General features: G+C 42.5%; 1 protein-coding gene across 1 annotated transcript in view; it reads right to left on the reverse strand.

Annotated features, from left to right (window-relative positions):
• CPSF1 (cleavage and polyadenylation specific factor 1) overlaps window positions 1-24,158 on the reverse strand; it is a gene marked incomplete in the record, with an annotated part of 548,143 nt that overhangs the window by 17,343 nt on the left and 506,642 nt on the right. Inside the window, 2 exon segments of the mRNA XM_053715990.1 lie at window positions 15,689-15,827; window positions 18,686-18,971. Of these exon segments, the coding sequence (XP_053571965.1) occupies window positions 15,689-15,827; window positions 18,686-18,971 (425 nt within the window).

Consider the following 24,158-nt stretch of genomic DNA (forward strand, 5'->3'; position numbering starts at 1 on the left):
AAGCAGTGTGTAAAGAGACAGTATCAGTCGGTACAAGCAGTGTGTAAAGAGACAGTATCAGTAGGTACAAGCAGTGTGTAAACAGACAGTATCAGTAGGTACAAGCATTGTGTAAACAGACAGTATCAGTAGGTACAAGCAGTGTGTAAACAGACAGTATCAGTAGGTACAAGCATTGTGTAAACAGACAGTATCAGTAGGTATAAGCAGTGTGTAAAGAGACAGTATCAGTAGGTACAAGCATTGTGTAAACAGACAGTATCAGTAGGTACAAGCAGTGTGTAAACAGACAGTATCAGTAGGTACAAGCATTGTGTAAACAGACAGTATCAGTAGGTACAAGCAGTGTGTAAACAGACAGTATCAGTAGGTACAAGCATTGTGTAAACAGACAGTATCAGTAGGTATAAGCAGACAGTATCAGTAGGTACAAGCAGTGTGTAAATAGACAGTATCAGTAGGTACAAGCAGTGTGTAAAGAGACAGTATCAGTAGGTACAAGCAGTGTGTAAACAGACAGTATCAGTAGGTACAAGCAGTGTGTAAACAGACAGTATCAGTAGGTACAAGCATTGTGTAAAGACACAGTATCAGTAGGTATAAGCAGTGTGTAAAGAGACAGTATCAGTCGGTACAAGCAGTATGTAAAGAGACAGTATCAGTCGGTACAAGCAGTATGTAAAGAGACAGTATCAGTCGGTACAAGCAGTATGTAAACAGACAGTATCAGTAGGTACAAGCATTGTGTAAAGACACAGTATCAGTAGGTATAAGCAGTGTGTAAAGAGACAGTATCAGTAGGTACAAGCAGTGTGTAAAGAGACAGTATCAGTAGGTACAAGCAGTGTGTAAAGAGACAGTATCAGTAGGAACAAGCAGTGTGTAAAGAGACAGTATCAGTAAGTACAAGCAGTGTGTAAAGAGACAGTATCAGTAGGTACAAGCAGTATGTAAAGAGACAGTATCAGTAGGTACCAGCAGTATGTAAAGAGACAGTATCAGTAGGTACCAGCAGTATGTAAAGAGACAGTATCAGTAGGTATAAGCAGTGTGTAAAGAGACAGTATCAGTCGGTACAAGCAGTATGTAAAGAGACAGTATCAGTCGGTACAAGCAGTATGTAAAGAGACAGTATCAGTAGGTACCAGCAGTATGTAAAGAGACAGTATCAGTCGGTACCAGCAGTGTGTAAAGAGACAGTATCAGTAGGTACAAGCAGACAGTATCAGTAGGTACAAGCAGACAGCATCAGTAGGTACAAGCAGTGTGTAAAGAGACAGTATCAGTAGGTATAAGCAGACAGTATCAGTAGGTACCAGCAGTGTGTAAAGAGACAGTATCAGTAGGTATAAGCAGACAGTATCAGTAGGTACAAGCAGTGTGTAAAGAGACAGTATCAGTAGGTATAAGCAGTGTGTAAATAGACAGTATCAGTAGGTATAAGCAGTGTGTAAAGAGACAGTATCAGTAGGTATAAGCAGACAGTATCAGTAGGTACCAGCAGTGTGTAAAGAGACAGTATCAGTAGGTACAAGCAGTGTGTAAAGAGACAGTATCAGTAGGTACAAGCAGTGTGTAAAGAGACAGTATCAGTAGGTACAAGCAGTGTGTACAGAGACAGTATCAGTAGGTACAAGCATTGTGTAAATAGACAGTATCAGTAGGTATAAGCAGTGTGTAAAGAGACAGTATCAGTAGGTACAAGCAGACAGTATCAGTAGGTACCAGCAGTGTGTAAAGAGACAGTATCAGTAGGTATAAGCAGACAGTATCAGTAGGTACAAGCAGTGTGTAAAGAGACAGTATCAGTAGGTATAAGCAGTGTGTAAAGAGACAGTATCAGTAGGTACAAGCAGTGTGTAAAGAGACAGTATCAGTAGGTACAAGCAGTGTGTAAAGAGATAGTATCAGTAGGTATAAGCAGACAGTATCAGTAGGTACAAGCAGTGTGTAAAGAGACAGTATCAGTAGGTATAAGCAGTGTGTAAAGAGACAGTATCAGTAGGTACAAGCAGTGTGTAAAGAGACAGTATCAGTAGGTACAAGCAGTGTGTAAAGAGACAGTATCAGTAGTATAAGCAGACAGTATCAGTAGGTACAAGCAGTGTGTAAAGAGACAGTATCAGTAGGTATAAGCAGACAGTATCAGTAGGTACAAGCAGTGTGTAAAGAGACAGTATCAGTAGGTACAAGCAGTGTGTAAAGAGACAGTATCAGTAGGTACAAGCAGTGTGTAAAGAGACAGTATCAGTAGGTACAAGCAGTGTGTAAAGAGACAGTATCAGTAGGTACAAGCAGGTAAGAGACAGTATCAGTAGGTACAAGCAGTGTGTAAAGAGACAGTATCAGTAGGTACAAGCAGTGTGTAAAGAGACAGTATCAGTAGGTATAAGCAGACAGTATCAGTAGGTACCAGCAGTATGTAAAGAGACAGTATCAGTAGGTACCAGCAGTGTGTAAAGAGACAGTATCAGTAGGTACCAAGCAGTATGTAAAGAGACAGTATCAGTAGGTACAAGCAGTGTGTAAAGAGACAGTATCAGTAGGTACAAGCAGACAGTATCAGTAGGTACCAGCAGTATGTAAAGAGACAGTATCAGTAGGTACCAGCAGTGTGTAAAGAGACAGTATCAGTAGGTACAAGCAGTGTGTAAAGAGACAGTATCAGTAGGTATAAGCAGACAGTATCAGTAGGTACAAGCAGTGTGTAAAGAGACAGTATCAGTAGGTACAAGCAGACAGTATCAGTAGGTACCAGCAGTATGTAAAGAGACAGTATCAGTAGGTACCAGCAGTATGTAAAGAGACAGTATCAGTAGGTACCAGCAGTATGTAAAGAGACAGTATCAGTAGGTACAAGCAGACAGTATCAGTAGGTACAAGCAGTGTGTAAAGAGACAGTATCAGTAGGTATAAGCAGACAGTATCAGTAGGTACCAGCAGTGTGTAAAGAGACAGTATCAGTAGGTACCAGCAGTATGTAAAGAGACAGTATCAGTAGGTACAAGCAGTGTGTAAACAGACAGTATCAGTAGGTATAAGCAGACAGTATCAGTAGGTACAAGCAGTGTGTAAACAGACAGTATCAGTAGGTATAAGCAGACAGTATCAGTAGGTACAAGCAGTGTGTAAAGAGACAGTATCAGTAGGTACCAGCAGTGTAGGGCTGCAACTAATGATTATTTTCATAATCGATTAATCGGCCGATTATTTTTTCGATTAATCGACTAATCGGATAAAAAGAGAATCAATAATAGTTTTCTATGTTTTAAATAAAATCCACATAATGAGTGTTACAAATATAAACTTCAGACTAAAACTTTACATTAACACAACTGTTTCTTCAATTTTTAAGCAGCAGAGCACAGTTTTATAATTAAACAAAACAAAACCACAAACTGTTTGAAAAGAGGTAGAACTAGAAAGAGTTAGACTATCACTGTTAATAACATTCTGTTATTCACTCTTTCAGAAACTTTGCATTGAAATGCAAAAATCTCAACATGTCCACATGCTCCTGGCTAAGGCTGGTTCTCTGTTTGCAGCTATATTTCCTGCAGCAGAGAAAAGGCTGTAGCAATACGCTAATAATTGTGCTAACAGATAATAGTGCACATCAATTTAAATAACTCCCATCAATCTAGGGGCAAGGTGTAAACAACAAGCTTGGCACTATATCATGCAAAGCATAGTTCCAAATCACCAGATTTAATATAAACAATCCAAATGATGACTATTATATCTGCACATAAGCCAGGGGTAGCTGTAAACTTATACTGTCCTGAAAAAGTGAAAAGTAGACGTCCTTTAGGCTAAGGACATAACCATAAAACACAATACCATATGCAGGAGCTCATTGGAGTGAAGCAGCTGGTGTTGTGTACAGACCAACTAATTGCAAACCAACGAATCGATTAATCAATTATGAGATTCGTTGACAACTATTTTCATAATCGATTATTATCGATTATGACGATTAGTTGTTGCAGCTCTACAGCAGTGTGTAAAGAGACAGTATCAGTAGGTATAAGCAGTGTGTAAAGAGACAGTATCAGTAGGTATAAGCAGTGTGTAAAGAGACAGTATCAGTAGGTACCAGCAGTGTGTAAAGAGACAGTATCAGTAGGTACAAGCAGTGTGTAAAGAGACAGTATCAGTAGGTACAAGCAGTGTGTAAAGAGACAGTATCAGTAGGTATAAGCAGACAGTATCAGTAGGTACCAGCAGTATGTAAAGAGACAGTATCAGTAGGTACCAGCAGTATGTAAAGAGACAGTATCAGTAGGTACCAGCAGTGTGTAAAGAGACAGTATCAGTAGGTACAAGCAGACAGTATCAGTAGGTACAAGCAGTGTGTAAAGAGACAGTATCAGTAGGTACAAGCAGTGTGTAAAGAGACAGTATCAGTAGGTACAAGCAGTATGTAAAGAGACAGTATCAGTAGGTACAAGCAGTGTGTAAAGAGACAGTATCAGTAGGTATAAGCAGTATGTAAAGAGACAGTATCAGTAGGTACAAGCAGTGTGTAAAGAGACAGTATCAGTAGGTACAAGCAGTGTGTAAAGAGACAGTATCAGTAGGTACAAGCAGTGTGTAAAGAGACAGTATCAGTAGGTACAAGCAGTGTGTAAAGAGACAGTATCAGTAGGTATAAGCAGACAGTATCAGTAGGTACCAAGCAGTGTGTAAAGAGACAGTATCAGTAGGTACAAGCAGTGTGTAAAGAGACAGTATCAGTAGGTATAAGCAGTGTGTAAAGAGACAGTATCAGTAGGTACAAGCAGTGTGTAAAGAGACAGTATCAGTAGGTACAAGCAGTGTGTATAGAGACAGTATCAGTAGGGAATAAGCAGACAGTATCAGTAGGTACCAGCAGTGTGTAAAGAGACAGTATCAGTAGGTACAAGCAGTGTGTAAAGAGACAGTATCAGTAGGTACAAGCAGTGTGTAAAGAGACAGTATCAGTAGGTACAAGCAGTGTGTAAAGAGACAGTATCAGTAGGTACAAGCAGTGTGTAAAGAGACAGTATCAGTAGGTACAAGCAGTGTGTAAAGAGACAGTATCAGTAGGTACAAGCAGTGTGTAAAGAGACAGTATCAGTAGGTACAAGCAGTGTGTAAAGAGACAGTATCAGTAGGTACAAGCAGTGTGTAAAGAGACAGTATCAGTAGGTACAAGCAGTGTGTAAAGAGACAGTATCAGTAGGTACAAGCAGTGTGTAAAGAGACAGTATCAGTAGGTACAAGCAGTGTGTAAAGAGACAGTATCAGTAGGTACAAGCAGTGTGTAAAGAGACAGTATCAGTAGGTACAAGCAGTGTGTAAAGAGACAGTATCAGTAGGTACAAGCAGTATGTAAAGAGACAGTATCAGTAGGTACAAGCAGTGTGTAAAGAGACAGTATCAGTAGGTACAAGCAGTGTGTAAAGAGACAGTATCAGTAGGTACAAGCAGTGTGTAAAGAGACAGTATCAGTAGGTAAAAGCAGTGTGTAAAGAGACAGTATCAGTAGGTATAAGCAGACAGTATCAGTAGGTACCAGCAGTGTGTAAAGAGACAGTATCAGTAGGTACCAGCAGTGTGTAAAGAGACAGTATCAGTAGGTACAAGCAGTGTGTAAAGAGACAGTATCAGTAGGTACAAGCAGTGTGTAAAGAGACAGTATCAGTAGGTACCAGCAGTGTGTAAAGAGACAGTATCAGTAGGTACAAGCAGGTGTAAAGAGACAGTATCAGTAGGTACCAGCAGTGTGTAAAGAGACAGTATCAGTAGGTACAAGCAGTGTGTAAAGAGACAGTATCAGTAGGTACAAGCAGTGTGTAAAGAGACAGTATCAGTAGGTACAAGCAGTGTGTAAAGAGACAGTATCAGTAGGTACAAGCAGTGTGTAAAGAGACAGTATCAGTAGGTACAAGCAGTGTGTAAAGAGACAGTATCAGTAGGTACAAGCAGTGTGTAAAGAGACAGTATCAGTAGGTACAAGCAGTGTGTAAAGAGACAGTATCAGTAGGTACAAGCAGTGTGTAAAGAGACAGTATCAGTAGGTACAAGCAGTGTGTAAAGAGACAGTATCAGTAGGTACAAGCAGTGTGTAAAGAGACAGTATCAGTAGGTACAAGCAGTGTGTAAAGAGACAGTATCAGTAGGTACAAGCAGTGTGTAAAGAGACAGTATCAGTAGGTACAAGCAGTGTGTAAAGAGACAGTATCAGTAGGTACAAGCAGTGTGTAAAGAGACAGTATCAGTAGGTACAAGCAGTGTGTAAAGAGACAGTATCAGTAGGTACAAGCAGTGTGTAAAGAGACAGTATCAGTAGGTACAAGCAGTGTGTAAAGAGACAGTATCAGTAGGTACCAGCAGTGTGTAAAGAGACAGTATCAGTCGGTACAAGCAGTGTGTAAAGAGACAGTATCAGTCGGTATAAGCAGTATGTAAAGAGACAGTATCAGTCGGTACAAGCAGTGTGTAAAGAGACAGTATCAGTCGGTACAAGCAGTGTGTAAAGAGACAGTATCAGTCGGTACAAGCAGTATGTAAAGAGACAGTATCAGTAGGTACCAGCAGTGTGTAAAGAGACAGTATCAGTAGGTACCAGCAGTGTGTAAAGAGACAGTATCAGTAGGTACCAGCAGTGTGTAAAGCAGACAGTATCAGTAGGTACCAGCAGTGTGTAAAGAGACAGTATCAGTAGGTATAAGCAGACAGTATCAGTATGTAAAGAGACAGTATCAGTAGGTACCAGCAGTATGTAAAGAGACAGTATCAGTAGGTATAAGCAGACAGTATCAGTAGGTACCAGCAGTGTGTAAAGAGACAGTATCAGTAGGTATAAGCAGTGTGTAAAGAGACAGTATCAGTAGGTACCAGCAGTATGTAAAGAGACAGTATCAGTAGGTACCAGCAGTATGTAAAGAGACAGTATCAGTAGGTACCAGCAGTATGTAAAGAGACAGTAATCAGTAGGTATAAGCAGTGTGTAAAGAGACAGTATCAGTAGGTATAAGCAGTGTGTAAAGAGACAGTATCAGTAGGTATAAGCAGTATGTAAAGAGACAGTATCAGTAGGTATAAGCAGTGTGTAAAGAGACAGTATCAGTAGGTACAAGCAGACAGTATCAGTAGGTACAAGCAGTGTGTAAAGAGACAGTATCAGTAGGTATAAGCAGTGTGTAAAGAGACAGTATCAGTAGGTATAAGCAGTGTGTAAAGAGACAGTATCAGTAGGTATAAGCAGACAGTATCAGTAGGTACCAGCAGTGTGTAAAGAGACAGTATCAGTAGGTATAAGCAGACAGTATCAGTAGGTATAAGCAGACAGTATCAGTAGGTACAAGGAGACAGTATCAGTAGGTACAAGCAGACAGTATCAGTAGGTATAAGCAGACAGTATCAGTAGGTACAAGCAGTGTGTAAAGAGACAGTATCAGTAGGTACAAGCAGTGTGTAAAGAGACAGTATCAGTAGGTACAAAGCAGTGTGTAAAGAGACAGTATCAGTAGGTACCAGCAGTGTGTAAATAGACAGTATCAGTAGGTACAAGCAGACAGTATCAGTAGGTACAAGCAGTGTGTAAAGAGACAGTATCAGTAGGTACAAGCAGACAGTATCAGTAGGTACAAGCAGTGTGTAAAGAGACAGTATCAGTAGGTATAAGCAGACAGTATCAGTAGGTACCTAGCAGTGTGTAAAGAGACAGTATCAGTAGGTACCAGCAGTGTGTAAAGAGACAGTATCAGTAGGTACAAGCAGTGTGTAAAGAGACAGTATCAGTAGGTACAAGCAGTGTGTAAAGAGACAGTATCAGTAGGTACAAGCAGTGTGTAAAGAGACAGTATCAGTAGGTACAAGCAGTGTGTAAAGAGACAGTATCAGTAGGTACAAGCAGTGTGTAAAGAGACAGTATCAGTAGGTACACGCAGTGTGTAAAGAGACAGTATCAGTAGGTACAAGGAGACAGTATCAGTAGGTACAAGCAGACAGTATCAGTAGGTACAAGCAGACAGTATCAGTCGGTACAAGCAGACAGTATCAGTCGGTACAAGCAGTGTGTAAAGAGACAGTATCAGTAGGTACAAGGAGACAGTATCAGTAGGTATAAGCAGACAGTATCAGTAGGTACAAGCAGACAATATCAGTAGGTACAAGCAGACAGTATCAGTAGGTACAAGCAGTGTGTAAAGAGACAGTATCAGTAGGTATAAGCAGACAGTATCAGTAGGTACAAGCAGACAGTATCAGTAGGTACAAGCAGACAGTATCAGTAGGTACAAGCAGACAGTATCAGTAGGTACAAGCAGTGTGTAAAGAGACAGTATCAGTAGGTACAAGCAGTATGTAAAGAGACAGTATCAGTAGGAACAAGCAGTGTGTAAAGAGACAGTATCAGTAGGTACAAGCAGTGTGTAAAGAGACAGTATCAGTAGGTAACAAGCAGTGTGTAAAGAGACAGTATCAGTAGGTACCAGCAGTGTGTAAAGAGACAGTATCAGTAAGTACAAGCAGTGTGTAAAGAGACAGTATCAGTAGGTACCAGCAGTATGTAAAGAGACAGTATCAGTAGGTACCAGCAGTATGTAAAGAGACAGTATCAGTAGGTACCAGCAGTATGTAAAGAGACAGTATCAGTAGGTACAAGCAGTGTGTAAAGAGACAGTATCAGTAGGTACAAGCAGTGTGTAAAGAGACAGTATCAGTAGGTACAAGCAGTATGTAAAGAGACAGTATCAGTAGGTACAAGCAGTATGTAAAGAGACAGTATCAGTAGGTACAAGCAGACAGTATCAGTAGGTACAAGCAGACAGTATCAGTAGGTACCAGCAGTGTGTAAAGAGACAGTATCAGTAGGTACCAGCAGTGTGTAAAGAGACAGTATCAGTAGGTACCAGCAGTATGTAAAGAGACAGTATCAGTAGGTACCAGCAGTGTGTAAAGAGACAGTATCAGTATGTAAAGAGACAGTATCAGTATGTAAAGAGACAGTATCAGTAGGTACAAGCATTGTGTAAAGACACAGTATCAGTAGGTATAAGCAGACAGTATCAGTAGGTACAAGCAGACAGTATCAGTAGGTACAAGCAGACAGTATCAGTAGGTACAAGCAGACAGTATCAGTAGGTACAAGCAGACAGTATCAGTAGGTACAAGCAGACAGTATCAGTAGGTACAAGCAGACAGTATCAGTAGGTACAAGCAGACAGTATCAGTAGGTACAAGCAGTGTGTAAAGAGACAGTATCAGTAGGTACAAGCAGACAGTATCAGTAGATACAAGCAGACAGTATCAGTAGGTACAAGCAGTGTGTAAAGAGACAGTATCAGTAGGTACAAGCAGTGTGTAAAGAGACAGTATCAGTAGGTACAAGCATTGTGTAAAGAGACAGTATCAGTAGGTACAAGCAGTGTGTAAAGAGACAGTATCAGTAGGTACAAGCAGACAATATCAGTAGGTACAAGCAGACAGTATCAGTAGGTACAAGCAGACAGTATCAGTAGGTACAAGCAGACAGTATCAGTAGGTACAAGCAGACAGTATCAGTAGGTACAAGCAGACAGTATCAGTAGGTACAAGCAGACAGTATCAGTAGGTACAAGCAGACAATATCAGTAGGTACAAGCAGACAGTATCAGTAGGTACAAGCAGACAGTATCAGTAGGTACAAGCAGACAGTATCAGTAGGTACAAGCAGACAGTATCAGTAGGTACAAGCAGACAGTATCAGTAGGTACAAGCAGACAGTATCAGTAGGTACAAGCAGACAGTATCAGTAGGTACAAGCAGACAGTATCAGTAGGTACAAGCAGACAGTATCAGTAGGTACAAGCAGACAGTATCAGTAGGTACAAGCAGACAGTATCAGTAGGTACAAGCAGACAGTATCAGTAGGTACAAGCAGACAGTATCAGTAGGTACAAGCAGACAGTATCAGTAGGTACAAGCATTGTGTAAAGACACAGTATCAGTAGGTACAAGCAGACAGTATCAGTAGGTACAAGCAGACAGTATCAGTAGGTACAAGCAGACAGTATCAGTAGGTACAAGCAGACAATATCAGTAGGTACAAGCAGACAGTATCAGTAGGTACAAGCAGACAGCATCAGTAGGTACAAGCAGACAATATCAGTAGGTACAAGCAGACAGTATCAGTAGGTACAAGCAGACAGTATCAGTAGGTACAAGCAGACAGTATCAGTAGGTACAAGCAGTGTGTAAAGAGACAGTATCAGTAGGTACAAGCAGTGTGTAAAGAGACAGTATCAGTAGGTACAAGCAGTGTGTAAAGAGACAGTATCAGTAGGTACCAGCAGTATGTAAAGAGACAGTATCAGTAGGTACCAGCAGTGTGTAAAGAGACAGTATCAGTAGGAACAAGCAGTGTGTAAAGAGACAGTATCAGTAGGAACAAGCAGTGTGTAAAGAGACAGTATCAGTAAGTACAAGCAGTGTGTAAAGAGACAGTATCAGTAGGTACCAGCAGTATGTAAAGAGACAGTATCAGTAGGTACCAGCAGTATGTAAAGAGACAGTATCAGTAGGTACCAGCAGTATGTAAAGAGACAGTATCAGTAGGTACAAGCAGTGTGTAAAGAGACAGTATCAGTAGGTACAAGCAGTGTGTAAAGAGACAGTATCAGTAGGTACAAGCAGTATGTAAAGAGACAGTATCAGTAGGTACAAGCAGTATGTAAAGAGACAGTATCAGTAGGTACAAGCAGACAGTATCAGTAGGTACAAGCAGACAGTATCAGTAGGTACCAGCAGTGTGTAAAGAGACAGTATCAGTAGGTACCAGCAGTATGTAAAGAGACAGTATCAGTAGGTACCAGCAGTGTGTAAAGAGACAGTATCAGTAGATACAAGCAGACAGTATCAGTATGTAAAGAGACAGTATCAGTAGGTACAAGCAGACAGTATCAGTAGGTACAAGCAGACAGTATCAGTATGTAAAGAGACAGTATCAGTAGGTACAAGCAGACAGTATCAGTAGGTACAAGCAGACAGTATCAGTAGGTACAAGCAGACAGTATCAGTATGTAAAGAGACAGTATCAGTATGTAAAGAGACAGTATCAGTAGGTACAAGCAGACAGTATCAGTAGGTATAAGCAGACAGTATCAGTAGGTACAAGCAGACAGTATCAGTAGGTACAAGCAGACAGTATCAGTAGGTACAAGCAGACAGTATCAGTAGGTACAAGCAGACAGTATCAGTAGGTACAAGCAGACAGTATCAGTAGGTACAAGCAGACAGTATCAGTAGGTACAAGCAGACAGTATCAGTAGGTACAAGCAGACAGTATCAGTAGGTACAAGCAGACAGTATCAGTAGGTACAAGCAGACAGTATCAGTAGGTACAAGCAGTGTGTAAAGAGACAGTATCAGTAGGTACAAGCAGTGTGTAAAGAGACAGTATCAGTAGGTATAAGCAGTGTGTAAAGAGACAGTATCAGTAGGTACAAGCAGACAGTATCAGTAGGTACAAGCAGACAATATCAGTAGGTACAAGCAGACAATATCAGTAGGTACAAGCAGACAGTATCAGTAGGTACAAGCATTGTGTAAAGAGACAGTATCAGTAGGTACAAGCAGTATGTAAAGAGACAGTATCAGTAGGTACAAGCAGACAGTATCAGTAGGTACAAGCAGACAATATCAGTAGGTACAAGCAGACAATATCAGTAGGTACAAGCAGACAGTATCAGTAGGTACAAGCAGACAGTATCAGTAGGTACAAGCAGACAGTATCAGTAGGTACAAGCAGACAGTATCAGTAGGTACAAGCAGACAGTATCAGTAGGTACAAGCAGACAGTATCAGTAGGTACAAGCAGACAGTATCAGTAGGTACAAGCAGACAGTATCAGTAGGTACAAGCAGACAGTATCAGTAGGTACAAGCAGACAGTATCAGTAGGTACAAGCAGACAGTATCAGTAGGTACAAGCAGACAGTATCAGTAGGTACAAGCAGACAGTATCAGTAGGTACAAGCAGACAGTATCAGTAGGTACAAGCAGACAGTATCAGTAGGTACAAGCAGACAGTATCAGTAGGTACAAGCATTGTGTAAAGACACAGTATCAGTAGGTACAAGCAGACAGTATCAGTAGGTACAAGCAGACAGTATCAGTAGGTACAAGCAGACAGTATCAGTAGGTACAAGCAGACAATATCAGTAGGTACAAGCAGACAATATCAGTAGGTACAAGCAGACAATATCAGTAGGTACAAGCAGACAGCATCAGTAGGTACAAGCAGACAATATCAGTAGGTACAAGCAGACAGTATCAGTAGGTACAAGCAGACAGTATCAGTAGGTACAAGCAGACAGTATCAGTAGGAACAAGCAGACAGTATCAGTAGGTACAAGCAGACAGTATCAGTAGGTACAAGCAGACAGTATCAGTAGGTACAAGCAGACAGTATCAGTAGGTACAAGCAGACAGTATCAGTAGGTACAAGCAGACAGTATCAGTAGGTACAAGCAGACAGTATCAGTAGGTACAAGCAGACAGTATCAGTAGGTACAAGCAGACAGTATCAGTAGGTACAAGCAGACAGTATCAGTAGGTACAAGCAGACAGTATCAGTAGGTACAAGCAGACAGTATCAGTAGGTACAAGCAGACAGTATCAGTAGGTACAAGCAGACAATATCAGTAGGTACAAGCAGACAGTATCAGTAGGTACAAGCAGACAGTATCAGTAGGTACAAGCAGACAGTATCAGTAGGTACAAGCAGACAGTATCAGTAGGTACAAGCAGACAGTATCAGTAGGTACAAGCATTGTGTAAAGACACAGTATCAGTAGGTACAAGCAGTATGTAAAGAGACAGTATCAGTAGGTACAAGCAGACAGTATCAGTAGGTACCAGCAGTATGTAAAGAGACAGTATCAGTAGGTACAAGCAGACAGTATCAGTAGGTACAAGCAGACAGTATCAGTAGGTACAAGCAGACAGTATCAGTAGGTACAAGCAGACAGTATCAGTAGGTACAAGCAGACAGTATCAGTAGGTACAAGCAGACAGTATCAGTAGGTACAAGCAGACAGTATCAGTAGGTACAAGCAGACAGTATCAGTAGGTACAAGCAGACAGTATCAGTAGGTACAAGCAGACAGTATCAGTAGGTACAAGCAGACAGTATCAGTAGGTACAAGCAGACAGTATCAGTAGGTACAAGCAGACAGTATCAGTAGGTACAAGCAGACAGTATCAGTAGGTACAAGCAGACAGTATCAGTAGGTACAAGCAGACAGTATCAGTAGGTACAAGCAGACAGTATCAGTAGGTACAAGCATTGTGTAAAGACACAGTATCAGTAGGTACAAGCAGACAGTATCAGTAGGTACAAGCAGACAGTATCAGTAGGTACAAGCAGACAGTATCAGTAGGTACAAGCAGACAGTATCAGTAGGTACAAGCAGACAGTATCAGTAGGTACAAGCAGACAGTATCAGTAGGTACAAGCAGACAGTATCAGTAGGTACAAGCAGTGTGTAAAGAGACAGTATCAGTAGGTACAAGCAGTGTGTAAAGAGACAGTATCAGTAGGTATAAGCAGTGTGTAAAGAGACAGTATCAGTAGGTACAAGCAGACAGTATCAGTAGGTACAAGCAGACAGTATCAGTAGGTACAAGCAGACAGTATCAGTAGGTACAAGCAGACAGTATCAGTAGGTACAAGCATTGTGTAAAGAGACAGTATCAGTAGGTACAAGCAGTATGTAAAGAGACAGTATCAGTAGGTACAAGCAGACAGTATCAGTAGGTACAAGCAGACAGTATCAGTAGGTACAAGCAGACAGTATCAGTAGGTACAAGCAGACAGTATCAGTAGGTACAAGCAGACAGTATCAGTAGGTACAAGCAGACAGTATCAGTAGGTACAAGCAGACAGTATCAGTAGGTACAAGCAGACAGTATCAGTAGGTACAAGCAGACAGTATCAGTAGGTACAAGCAGACAGTATCAGTAGGTACAAGCAGACAGTATCAGTAGGTACAAGCAGACAGTATCAGTAGGTACAAGCAGACAGTATCAGTAGGTACAAGCAGACAGTATCAGTAGGTACAAGCAGACAGTATCAGTAGGTACAAGCAGACAGTATCAGTAGGTACAAGCAGACAGTATCAGTAGGTACAAGCAGTGTGTAAAGACACAGTATCAGTAGGTACAAGCAGACAGTATCAGTAGGTACAAGCAGACAGTATCAGTAGGTACAAGCAGACAGTATCAGTAGGTACAAGCAGACAATATCAGTAGGTACAAGCAGACAATATCAGTAGGTACAAGCAGACAATATCAGTAGGTACAAGCAGACAGCATCAGTAGGTACAAGCAGACAATATCAGTAGGTACAAGCAGACAGTATCAGTAGGTACAAGCAGACAGTATCAGTAGGTACAAGCAGACAGTATCAGTAGGAACAAGCAGACAGTATCAGTAGGTACAAGCAGACAGTATCAGTAGGTACAAGCAGACAGTATCAGTAGGTACAAGCAGACAGTATCAGTAGGTACAAGCAGACAGTATCAGTAGGTACAAGCAGACAGTATCAGTAGGTACAAGCAGACAGTATCAGTAGGTACAAGCAGACAGTATCAGTAGGTACAAGCAGACAGTATCAGTAGGTACAAGCAGACAGTATCAGTAGGTACAAGCAGACAGTATCAGTAGGTACAAGCAGACAGTATCAGTAGGTACAAGCAGACAGTATCAGTAGGTACAAGCAGACAGTATCAGTAGGTACAAGCAGACAGTATCAGTAGGTACAAGCAGACAGTATCAGTAGGTACAAGCATTGTGTAAAGACACAGTATCAGTAGGTACAAGCAGTATGTAAAGAGACAGTATCAGTAGGTACAAGCAGACAGTATCAGTAGGTACCAGCAGTGTGTAAAGAGACAGTATCAGTAGGTACAAGCAGACAGTATCAGTAGGTACAAGCAGACAGTATCAGTAGGTACAAGCAGACAGTATCAGTAGGTACAAGCAGACAGTATCAGTAGGTACAAGCAGACAGTATCAGTAGGTACAAGCAGACAGTATCAGTAGGTACAAGCAGACAGTATCAGTAGGTACAAGCAGACAGTATCAGTAGGAACAAGCAGACAGTATCAGTAGGTACAAGCAGACAGTATCAGTAGGTACAAGCAGACAGTATCAGTAGGTACAAGCAGACAGTATCAGTAGGTACAAGCAGACAGTATCAGTAGGTACAAGCAGACAGTATCAGTAGGTACAAGCAGACAGTATCAGTAGGTACAAGCAGACAGTATCAGTAGGTACAAGCAGACAGTATCAGTAGGTACAAGCAGACAGTATCAGTAGGTACAAGCAGACAGTATCAGTAGGTACAAGCAGTGTGTAAAGAGACAGTATCAGTAGGTATAAGCAGTGTGTAAAGACACAGTATCAGTAGGTACAAGCAGTATGTAAAGAGACAGTATCAGTAGGTACAAGCAGACAGTATCAGTAGGTACCAGCAGTATGTAAAGAGACAGTATCAGTAGGTACAAGCAGACAGTATCAGTAGGTACAAGCAGACAGTATCAGTAGGTACAAGCAGACAGTATCAGTAGGTACAAGCAGACAGTATCAGTAGGTATAAGCAGTATGTAAAGAGACAGTATCAGTAGGTACAAGCAGTATGTAAAGAGACAGTATCAGTAGGAACAAATGCTACTTACAATGTCTGTTGTGGTTCCGATCTTCTTGGCCAGCTCGCTGCGCTCCATGGTGCTCAGATACAGGTAACGATTCAGGAGTTCCCCGTCTAACACATTCCGCACAGCGTTCTGTAGAGTACGGCGTCCGAGGTTCAACATCCTATGATATAAAACGAGACACTAATGATGCACCTAGTTGTGTGTGTGTGATACCCAGTCTGACACTAATGATGCACCTAGTTGTGTGTGTGTGTGTGTGTGTGTGTGTGTGTGTGATACCCAGTCTGACACTAATGATGCACCTAGTTGTGTGTGTGTGTGTGTGTGTGTGTGTGATACCCAGTCTGACACTAATGATGCACCTAGTTGTGTGTGTGTGTGTGTGTGTGTGTGTGTGTGTGTGTGTGTGTGATACCCAGTCTGACACTAATGATGCACCTAGTTGTGTGTGTGTGTGATACCCAGTCTGACACTAATGATGCACCTAGTTGTGTGTGTGTTTGTGTGTGTGTGTGATACCCAGTCTGACACTAATGATGCACCTAGTTGTGTGTGTGTGTGTGTGTGTGATACCCAGTCTGTCACTAATGATGCACCTAGTTGTGTGTGTGTGTGTGTGTGTGTGATACCCAGTCTGACACTAATGATGCACCTAGTTGTGTGTGTGTGTGTGTGTGTGATACCCAGTCTGTCACTAATGATGCACCTAGTTGTGTGTGTGTGTGTGTGTGTGTGATACCCAGTCTGTCACTAATGATGCACCTAGTTGTGTGTGTGTGTGTGTGTGTGATACCCAGTCTGACACTAATGATGCACCTAGTTGTGTGTGTGTGTGTGTGTGTGTGTGTGATACCCAGTCTGTCACTAATGATGCACCTAGTTGTGTGTGTGTGTGTGTGTGTGTGATACCCAGTCTGACACTAATGATGCACCTAGTTGTGTGTGTGTGTGTGTGTGTGTGTGTGTGATACCCAGTCTGTCACTAATGATGCACCTAGTTGTGTGTGTGTGTGTGTGTGATACCCAGTCTGACACTAATGATGCACCTAGTTGTGTGTGTGTGTGTGTGTGTGTGTGTGTGTGTGTGTGTGTGATACCCAGTCTGTCACTAATGATGCACCTAGTTGTGTGTGTGTGTGTGTGATACCCAGTCTGACACTAATGATGCACCTAGTTGTGTGTGTGTGTGTGTGTGTGATACCCAGTCTGACACTAATGATGCACCTAGTTGTGTGTGTGTGTGTGTGTGTGTGTGTGATACCCAGTCTGACACTAATGATGCACCTAGTTGTGTGTGTGTGTGTGTGTGATACCCAGTCTGTCACTAATGATGCACCTAGTTGTGTGTGTGTGTGTGATACCCAGTCTGACACTAATGATGCACCTAGTTGTGTGTGTGTGTGTGTGTGATACCCAGTCTGACACTAATGATGCACCTAGTTGTGTGTGTGTGTGTGTGTGTGATACCCAGTCTGACACTAATGATGCACCTAGTTGTGTGTGTGTGTGTGTGTGTGTGTGATACCCAGTCTGTCACTAATGATGCACCTAGTTGTGTGTGTGTGTGTGTGTGTGTGTGATACCCAGTCTGTCACTAATGATGCACCTAGTTGTGTGTGTGTGTGTGTGTGTGTGTGTGTGATACCCAGTCTGTCACTAATGATGCACCTAGTTGTGTGTGTGTGTGTGTGTGTGTGTGTGATACCCAGTCTGTCACTAATGATGCACCTAGTTGTGTGTGTGTGTGTGTGTGTGTGTGTGTGTGTGATACCCAGTCTGACACTAATGATGCACCTAGTTGTGTGTGTGTGTGTGTGTGTGATACCCAGTCTGTCACTAATGATGCACCTAGTTGTGTGTGTGTGTGTGTGTGTGTGTGATACCCAGTCTGTCACTAATGATGCACCTAGTTGTGTGTGTGTGTGTGTGTGATACCCAGTCTGACACTAATGATGCACCTAGTTGTGTGTGTGTGTGTGTGTGTGATACCCAGTCTGACACTAATGATGCACCTAGTTGTGTGTGTGTGTGTGTGTGTGTGATACCCAGTCTGTCACTAATGATGCACCTAGTTGTGTGTGTGTGTGTGTGTGTGATACCCAGTCTGTCACTAATGATGCACCTAGTTGTGTGTGTGTGTGTGTGTGTGTGTGTGATACCCAGTCTGTCACTAATGATGCACCTAGTTGTGTGTGTGTGTGTGTGTGTGATACCCAGTCTGTCACTAATGATGCACCTAGTTGTGTGTGTGTGTGTGTGTGTGTGATACCCAGTCTGTCACTAATGATGCACCTAGTTGTGTGTGTGTGTGTGTGTGATACCCAGTCTGACACTAATGATGCACCTAGTTGTGTGTGTGTGTGTGTGTGTGTGTGTGATACCCAGTCTGACACTAATGATGCACCTAGTTGTGTGTGTGTGTGATACCCAGTCTGTCACTAATGATGCACCTAGTTGTGTGTGTGTGTGTGTGTGTGTGATACCCAGTCTGACACTAATGATGCACCTAGTTGTGTGTGTGTGTGTGTGTGTGTGTGTGTGATACCCAGTCTGTCACTAATGATGCACCTAGTTGTGTGTGTGTGTGATACCCAGTCTGTCACTAATGATGCACCTAGTTGTGTGTGTGTGTGTGTGTGTGTGTGATACCCAGTCTGACACTAATGATGCACCTAGTTGTGTGTGTGTGTGTGTGTGTGTGATACCCAGTCTGTCACTAATGATGCACCTAGTTGTGTGTGTGTGTGTGTGTGTGTGATACCCAGTCTGACACTAATGATGCACCTAGTTGTGTGTGTGTGTGTGTGTGTGTGTGTGATACCCAGTCTGTCACTAATGATGCACCTAGTTGTGTGTGTGTGTGTGTGTGATACCCAGTCTGTCACTAATGATGCACCTAGTTGTGTGTGTGTGTGTGATACCCAGTCTGTCACTAATGGTCTAGGTAAATATTCTGTTACCCGTGTGATTCACTAAGACACATTGTGCTACCACCAGTGCAGATGATTTCTTTCTCACCTATACGCCCGTGGGTTGAGCCCAGCGTGGTGAGGCAGCATAGTGGTCAGGGCATTCTGTAACATCAACAACCGACGATAAGTCTTTTCCTGCATGGGGAGCAGCAGCCCTACACCTCCGTCCAGAGTGGCGAACCAAGTTATATGCTTGTTGTCCCACAAAACGGTTTTGCGGCTCGGCCCATCACCAGCTCCTCTGCACGGAGTTCTCCAGAAGGTATTTACATGAGAACCCACGTGAAAATCAGCACGGCGCAGGAGGCGCATCCCTCCAAAGCTTTCTTTGGCTACAAAAAGAGGAAAATTAAACATTGTAATTGATATGAGACGTTGGTGATATCGCACTGATTCAGTACACATGCAGTAGGGGCATTACATGGTGTAGTTCAGCTGCTTCCTATGCACTTGCACTATATTCATGTCCCTGCAACAATAGCTATATCTTCTGGCCATCTGAAGTGAAGGCGGGAGGAGAACTGTGGCCTTAGGAAGTGTAGTATTGAGGTTATTCTCACCGTGCGTTACTTATGTTACTCTCTCACTATATTCCTGCACTATATTCACACAGGAGCAGGATACCAATTGAACGAGACAATCCATACACAGTAAAGAAACCGGATATACTGCCGAAACGGACTGTCGCTCAGGTTCCAGTAGTACACAGGTATGGAGTGTGGACTGTTGGCATTTATATGTATTAGTTATCTAAGGTGTTTGCATCTATAACCTCATACATGTGCATTCAGCGGTGGTGTATGATTCTCACCGGTCCAAACTTGAGGTAGGGAAAACTCATTGGACCTGGTCACTTTCTACTATCAACATTCGATATTCTAACAAAGCTTGTATTGCGTTCTGGGAGCTAGCTGATCAACACACTGCTCTCAGCTGATAGTTATACGTTATCACTGTTACTCTCCACAATAACTGTCTTTCCCTATTTGCTATTTTTTCATTCGTGTATACGTGGGGTCAAGGCCAGACTCCTGGGAGAGTAACTGTAATCCTGGGTGGTAATTATAATTGCAGACATTGGTGTCATTGGCACACTATAATCACTACCATTTACATACAACACATTTCATTGTGTGAGCGGCTTTTTTGCAGTCAGGCATGAGTGAAGGGGGTAATACTGAAGTAGCTTCATTGTTTTCACTGAGGAATGCACAGGAAAGGAACACTGCACCTGTGGATTATAATAAGGTGTTTTCTACTGATAAATCTCACTACAGCTTGGTTGCCCTATTTGAGGAATTGGAATTTCTACTTCTAAAAGAAAATAAGCTCATTTGGGATATAAAAACTTTAACCAAATATCAGGAATTGGGCATTATACCCAGGGGATTGAGGCTAAACAAATTTCCAACTTTTGTCACGGATGATAAAGTATTTGTTGATCTGTGGAATGGCCACCTGAGTACCTGCTCACAGAAACTTATGCAGTTGATCTGCGAATATAAACAGAAATCCCTAGAGGAGCTAACATCTAAAATTAAAGAGGTTCAGAGGGAACTGAACAATAGGAGCAAGGAACCAAGCTACTTAAAGTTGGACAGTACACTCCAGCAAGTAATAGCAGAGGCCAAAACATTGTTATTGGAAATAAAACACAGTAAATATCTTAGAGACCAGCTAGACCACGATTTGAATCGTGTCTATGTATGGAACAGAAAAGACAGACAATCTCTAAGGAAGGAACAAAATAGAAATACATTTTACCCCAACAAGTCAGGGGGGAACAACAGACGTAGGCAAGGCAGAAGGAGAGTAAACTTCTTTGAAAGTGAAGGTGAATCGTGTGACGAGGGGTCTGGATCGGGTGGGGAGGAATTACCACCAAAGACACCAGCTACCAGACCTAAAGATAATTCTATACCCCAACCACCCTCCATACTCAAAACACAGGCTCCACAGCCTCGCTCACATTACAGGGAGGAAACAGGATGTGCAGAGATGAGCACTACAGAAGCCGTGGAAGTGGAGAGAATACAATTGGAACAGGTTTTTCAGGTCCCCCAAAAAACACCAGACGGGGGGGGAGGCGCAAGCAAGGATCAAAACCATCAATACAAGAACCAAAGGAGGTATCCACAGAGGAGAGGGCGAGGCCGAGGCAACTACAGAATGTACTGAATCTTTCAGATGTGGTATTGACCAAACACGAACTGGAGGTACTGAGTTTGGGACTGTCCTTCACACCTACCGCGGACTTTAATCTGTTCAGGACATTACTTGATGTCAATAAATTAATTCGGAAATTGACATTGAGAAAGTTCTACCATTCCCAGGAGGGAGGGAGTGATGAGAGCCATGTATCCATTCCCAGGAACAGGTCAGGAAGCTCGGTAGGCTTAGAGCCCGAAAATCAACTAAGTTTCCAGGAACTCTGTGACGTTAGGTCCCTAGAGATATTAGGGGATGAGGCCAGTGGGGTCGGGAATATACAGGTTCCGTCCTTTAAGTGTAAGTCCTCGTTCTATCCTATCCAGAACAGGGGCCAATTCCTGGAGAAGTTCCAGCAGAGGGTAGAGTCAGACCTTACAACATTGTATTATAAGTCAGAGAGAGGCAAACATAACAACATATCAGCATTACAGAGGAAGGCACTAGACAGCATAGCCAGCAATGATAACATAGTGGTGCTTAATGCCAGTACTTTCAGGGAGGAGGCCCACAGGCAACTAGGAAATATCGATCACTACAGTGCTCTGCCGGGTGATCCGACGGGGAGGTTCCAGCGGCGGTTGGCCTCCCTTGTGGACGATGGTGTGGAGCTAGGCTTTATTGATGCCAAGACACGAGACTACCTCTTAGTGTCCAATCCCACCATTCCTACGTTTAACCACCTACCTAAGGTCCACAAGTCCACTGAAAACGTACAGGGGAGGCCAATCGTGAGTGGCATTGGATCCCTGCTGGAGCACCTGTCAGAGTGGCTGGATCATGTGTTGCAGCCATTGGTGAGTGCTCTATGGAGCTTTCTCTCAGACACAAAACATGTACTTAATCTTCTATCTAGAATAGTTTGGAGCAAACATTATGTCTGGTTGACAGCCGATGTGAAATCGCTCTATTCCACACAAAAAGGGGTTGCAGGCCATTCGTTTCTTTCTAGAGAAACAATATGGACCGGAATCAAACTTTGTGAATTTTGTGATAGAAGTTACTAACTTCCTTCTCAACCATAACTACTTTGAATTTGAGGGGGATTTCTTTCTCCAGAGGCGTGGGACTGCTATGGGGGCGAAATTTGCCCCCTCCTACGCCAACCTGTTCATGGGTTGGTGGGAGCTGTCCCACGTCTATGGAGATGGGAATCCTCACAAAGACAAGGTGGTTTGGTATGGTCGCTTTATCGACGACCTCCTTTTCATATGGGGAGGTAGTGAAGCTGAACTACAGATATTCATAAAAAGTCTTGATGATGACTCTATGGGGCTTCACTTTACAAATGAAATACAATGTGACACCATTAATTTTTTAGATGTGACTCTCAAAGGTAGACAGGGTCACTTCATCAGCTCAGAGACCTACGTTAAACCCATTACGGGCAACTCACTGCTACATGCAGCTAGCTGCCACCCACCAGGAGTGTTTAAAGGAGTAGCGAAGGGTCAGTTCATAAGGCTGAAAAGGAACTGCAGCGATGCAGGGGTCTACGAGAAACAGGCCAATGAACTGACCTTACGCCTGAAAGAAAGGGGCTATAGGAGTTCTGTCATCACCAAAGCTAGGAATATTGTAAGAGAAATACCTAGGGAAAAACTTCTCAGACCAAAATCCTATATTCGGGAAAAGAAAGACAACAAAATTGTCTTTTTAACAGAGGATTCAAGACAATATAGAGAAATCTGCCAAATAGTGAGGCATAATTTTAACATGCTATCTGCAGATGACAAACTCCAACAGGTAGTTACAGAGGGCCTAAGGTACTCTTACAAGAAAAATAGAACAATAGGCAACATTGTGGCACCCACAAGAATTAAAAAACAGAATTTATGTTTACCTGATAAATTACTTTCTCCAACGGTGTGTCCGGTCCACGGCGTCATCCTTACTTGTGGGATATTCTCTTCCCCAACAGGAAATGGCAAAGAGCCCAGCAAAGCTGGTCACATGATCCCTCCTAGGCTCCGCCTACCCCAGTCATTCGACCGACGTTAAGGAGGAATATTTGCATAGGAGAAACCATATGGTACCGTGGTGACTGTAGTTAAAGAAAATAAATTATCAGACCTGATTAAAAAACCAGGGCGGGCCGTGGACCGGACACACCGTTGGAGAAAGTAATTTATCAGGTAAACATAAATTCTGTTTTCTCCAACATAGGTGTGTCCGGTCCACGGCGTCATCCTTACTTGTGGGAACCAATACCAAAGCTTTAGGACACGGATGAAGGGAGGGAGCAAATCAGGTCACCTAAATGGAAGGCACCACGGCTTGCAAAACCTTTCTCCCAAAAATAGCCTCAGAAGAAGCAAAAGTATCAAACTTGTAAAATTTGGTAAAAGTGTGCAGTGAAGACCAAGTCGCTGCCCTACATATCTGATCAACAGAAGCCTCGTTCTTGAAGGCCCATGTGGAAGCCACAGCCCTAGTGGAATGAGCTGTGATTCTTTCGGGAGGCTGCCGTCCGGCAGTCTCGTAAGCCAATCTGATGATGCTTTTAATCCAAAAAGAGAGAGAGGTAGAAGTTGCTTTTTGACCTCTCCTTTTACCAGAATAAACAACAAACAAGGAAGATGTTTGTCTAAAATCCTTTGTAGCATCTAAATAGAATTTTAGAGCGCGAACAACATCCAAATTGTGCAACAAACGTTCCTTCTTTGAAACTGGTTTCGGACACAGAGAAGGTACGATAATCTCCTGGTTAATGTTTTTGTTAGAAACAACTTTTGGAAGAAAACCAGGTTTAGTACGTAAAACCACCTTATCTGCATGGAACACCAGATAAGGAGGAGAACACTGCAGAGCAGATAATTCTGAAACTCTTCTAGCAGAAGAAATTGCAACTAAAAACAAAACTTTCCAAGATAATAACTTAATATCAACGGAATGCAAGGGTTCAAACGGAACCCCCTGAAGAACTGAAAGAACTAAATTGAGACTCCAAGGAGGAGTCAAAGGTTTGTAAACAGGCTTAATTCTAACCAGAGCCTGAACAAAGGCTTGAACATCTGGCACAGCGGCCAGCTTTTTGTGAAGTAACACAGACAAGGCAGAAATCTGTCCCTTCAGGGAACTTGCAGATAATCCTTTTTCCAATCCTTCTTGAAGGAAGGATAGAATCCTAGGAATCTTAACCTTGTCCCAAGGGAATCCTTTAGATTCACACCAACAGATATATTTTTTCCAAATTTTGTGGTAAATCTTTCTAGTTACAGGCTTTCTGGCCTGAACAAGAGTATCGATAACAGAATCTGAGAATCCTCGCTTCGATAAGATCAAGCGTTCAATCTCCAAGCAGTCAGCTG

Source organism: Bombina bombina, chromosome 5, assembly GCF_027579735.1.
Source record: "Bombina bombina isolate aBomBom1 chromosome 5, aBomBom1.pri, whole genome shotgun sequence".
Taxonomy (NCBI): Eukaryota; Metazoa; Chordata; class Amphibia; order Anura; family Bombinatoridae; genus Bombina; species Bombina bombina.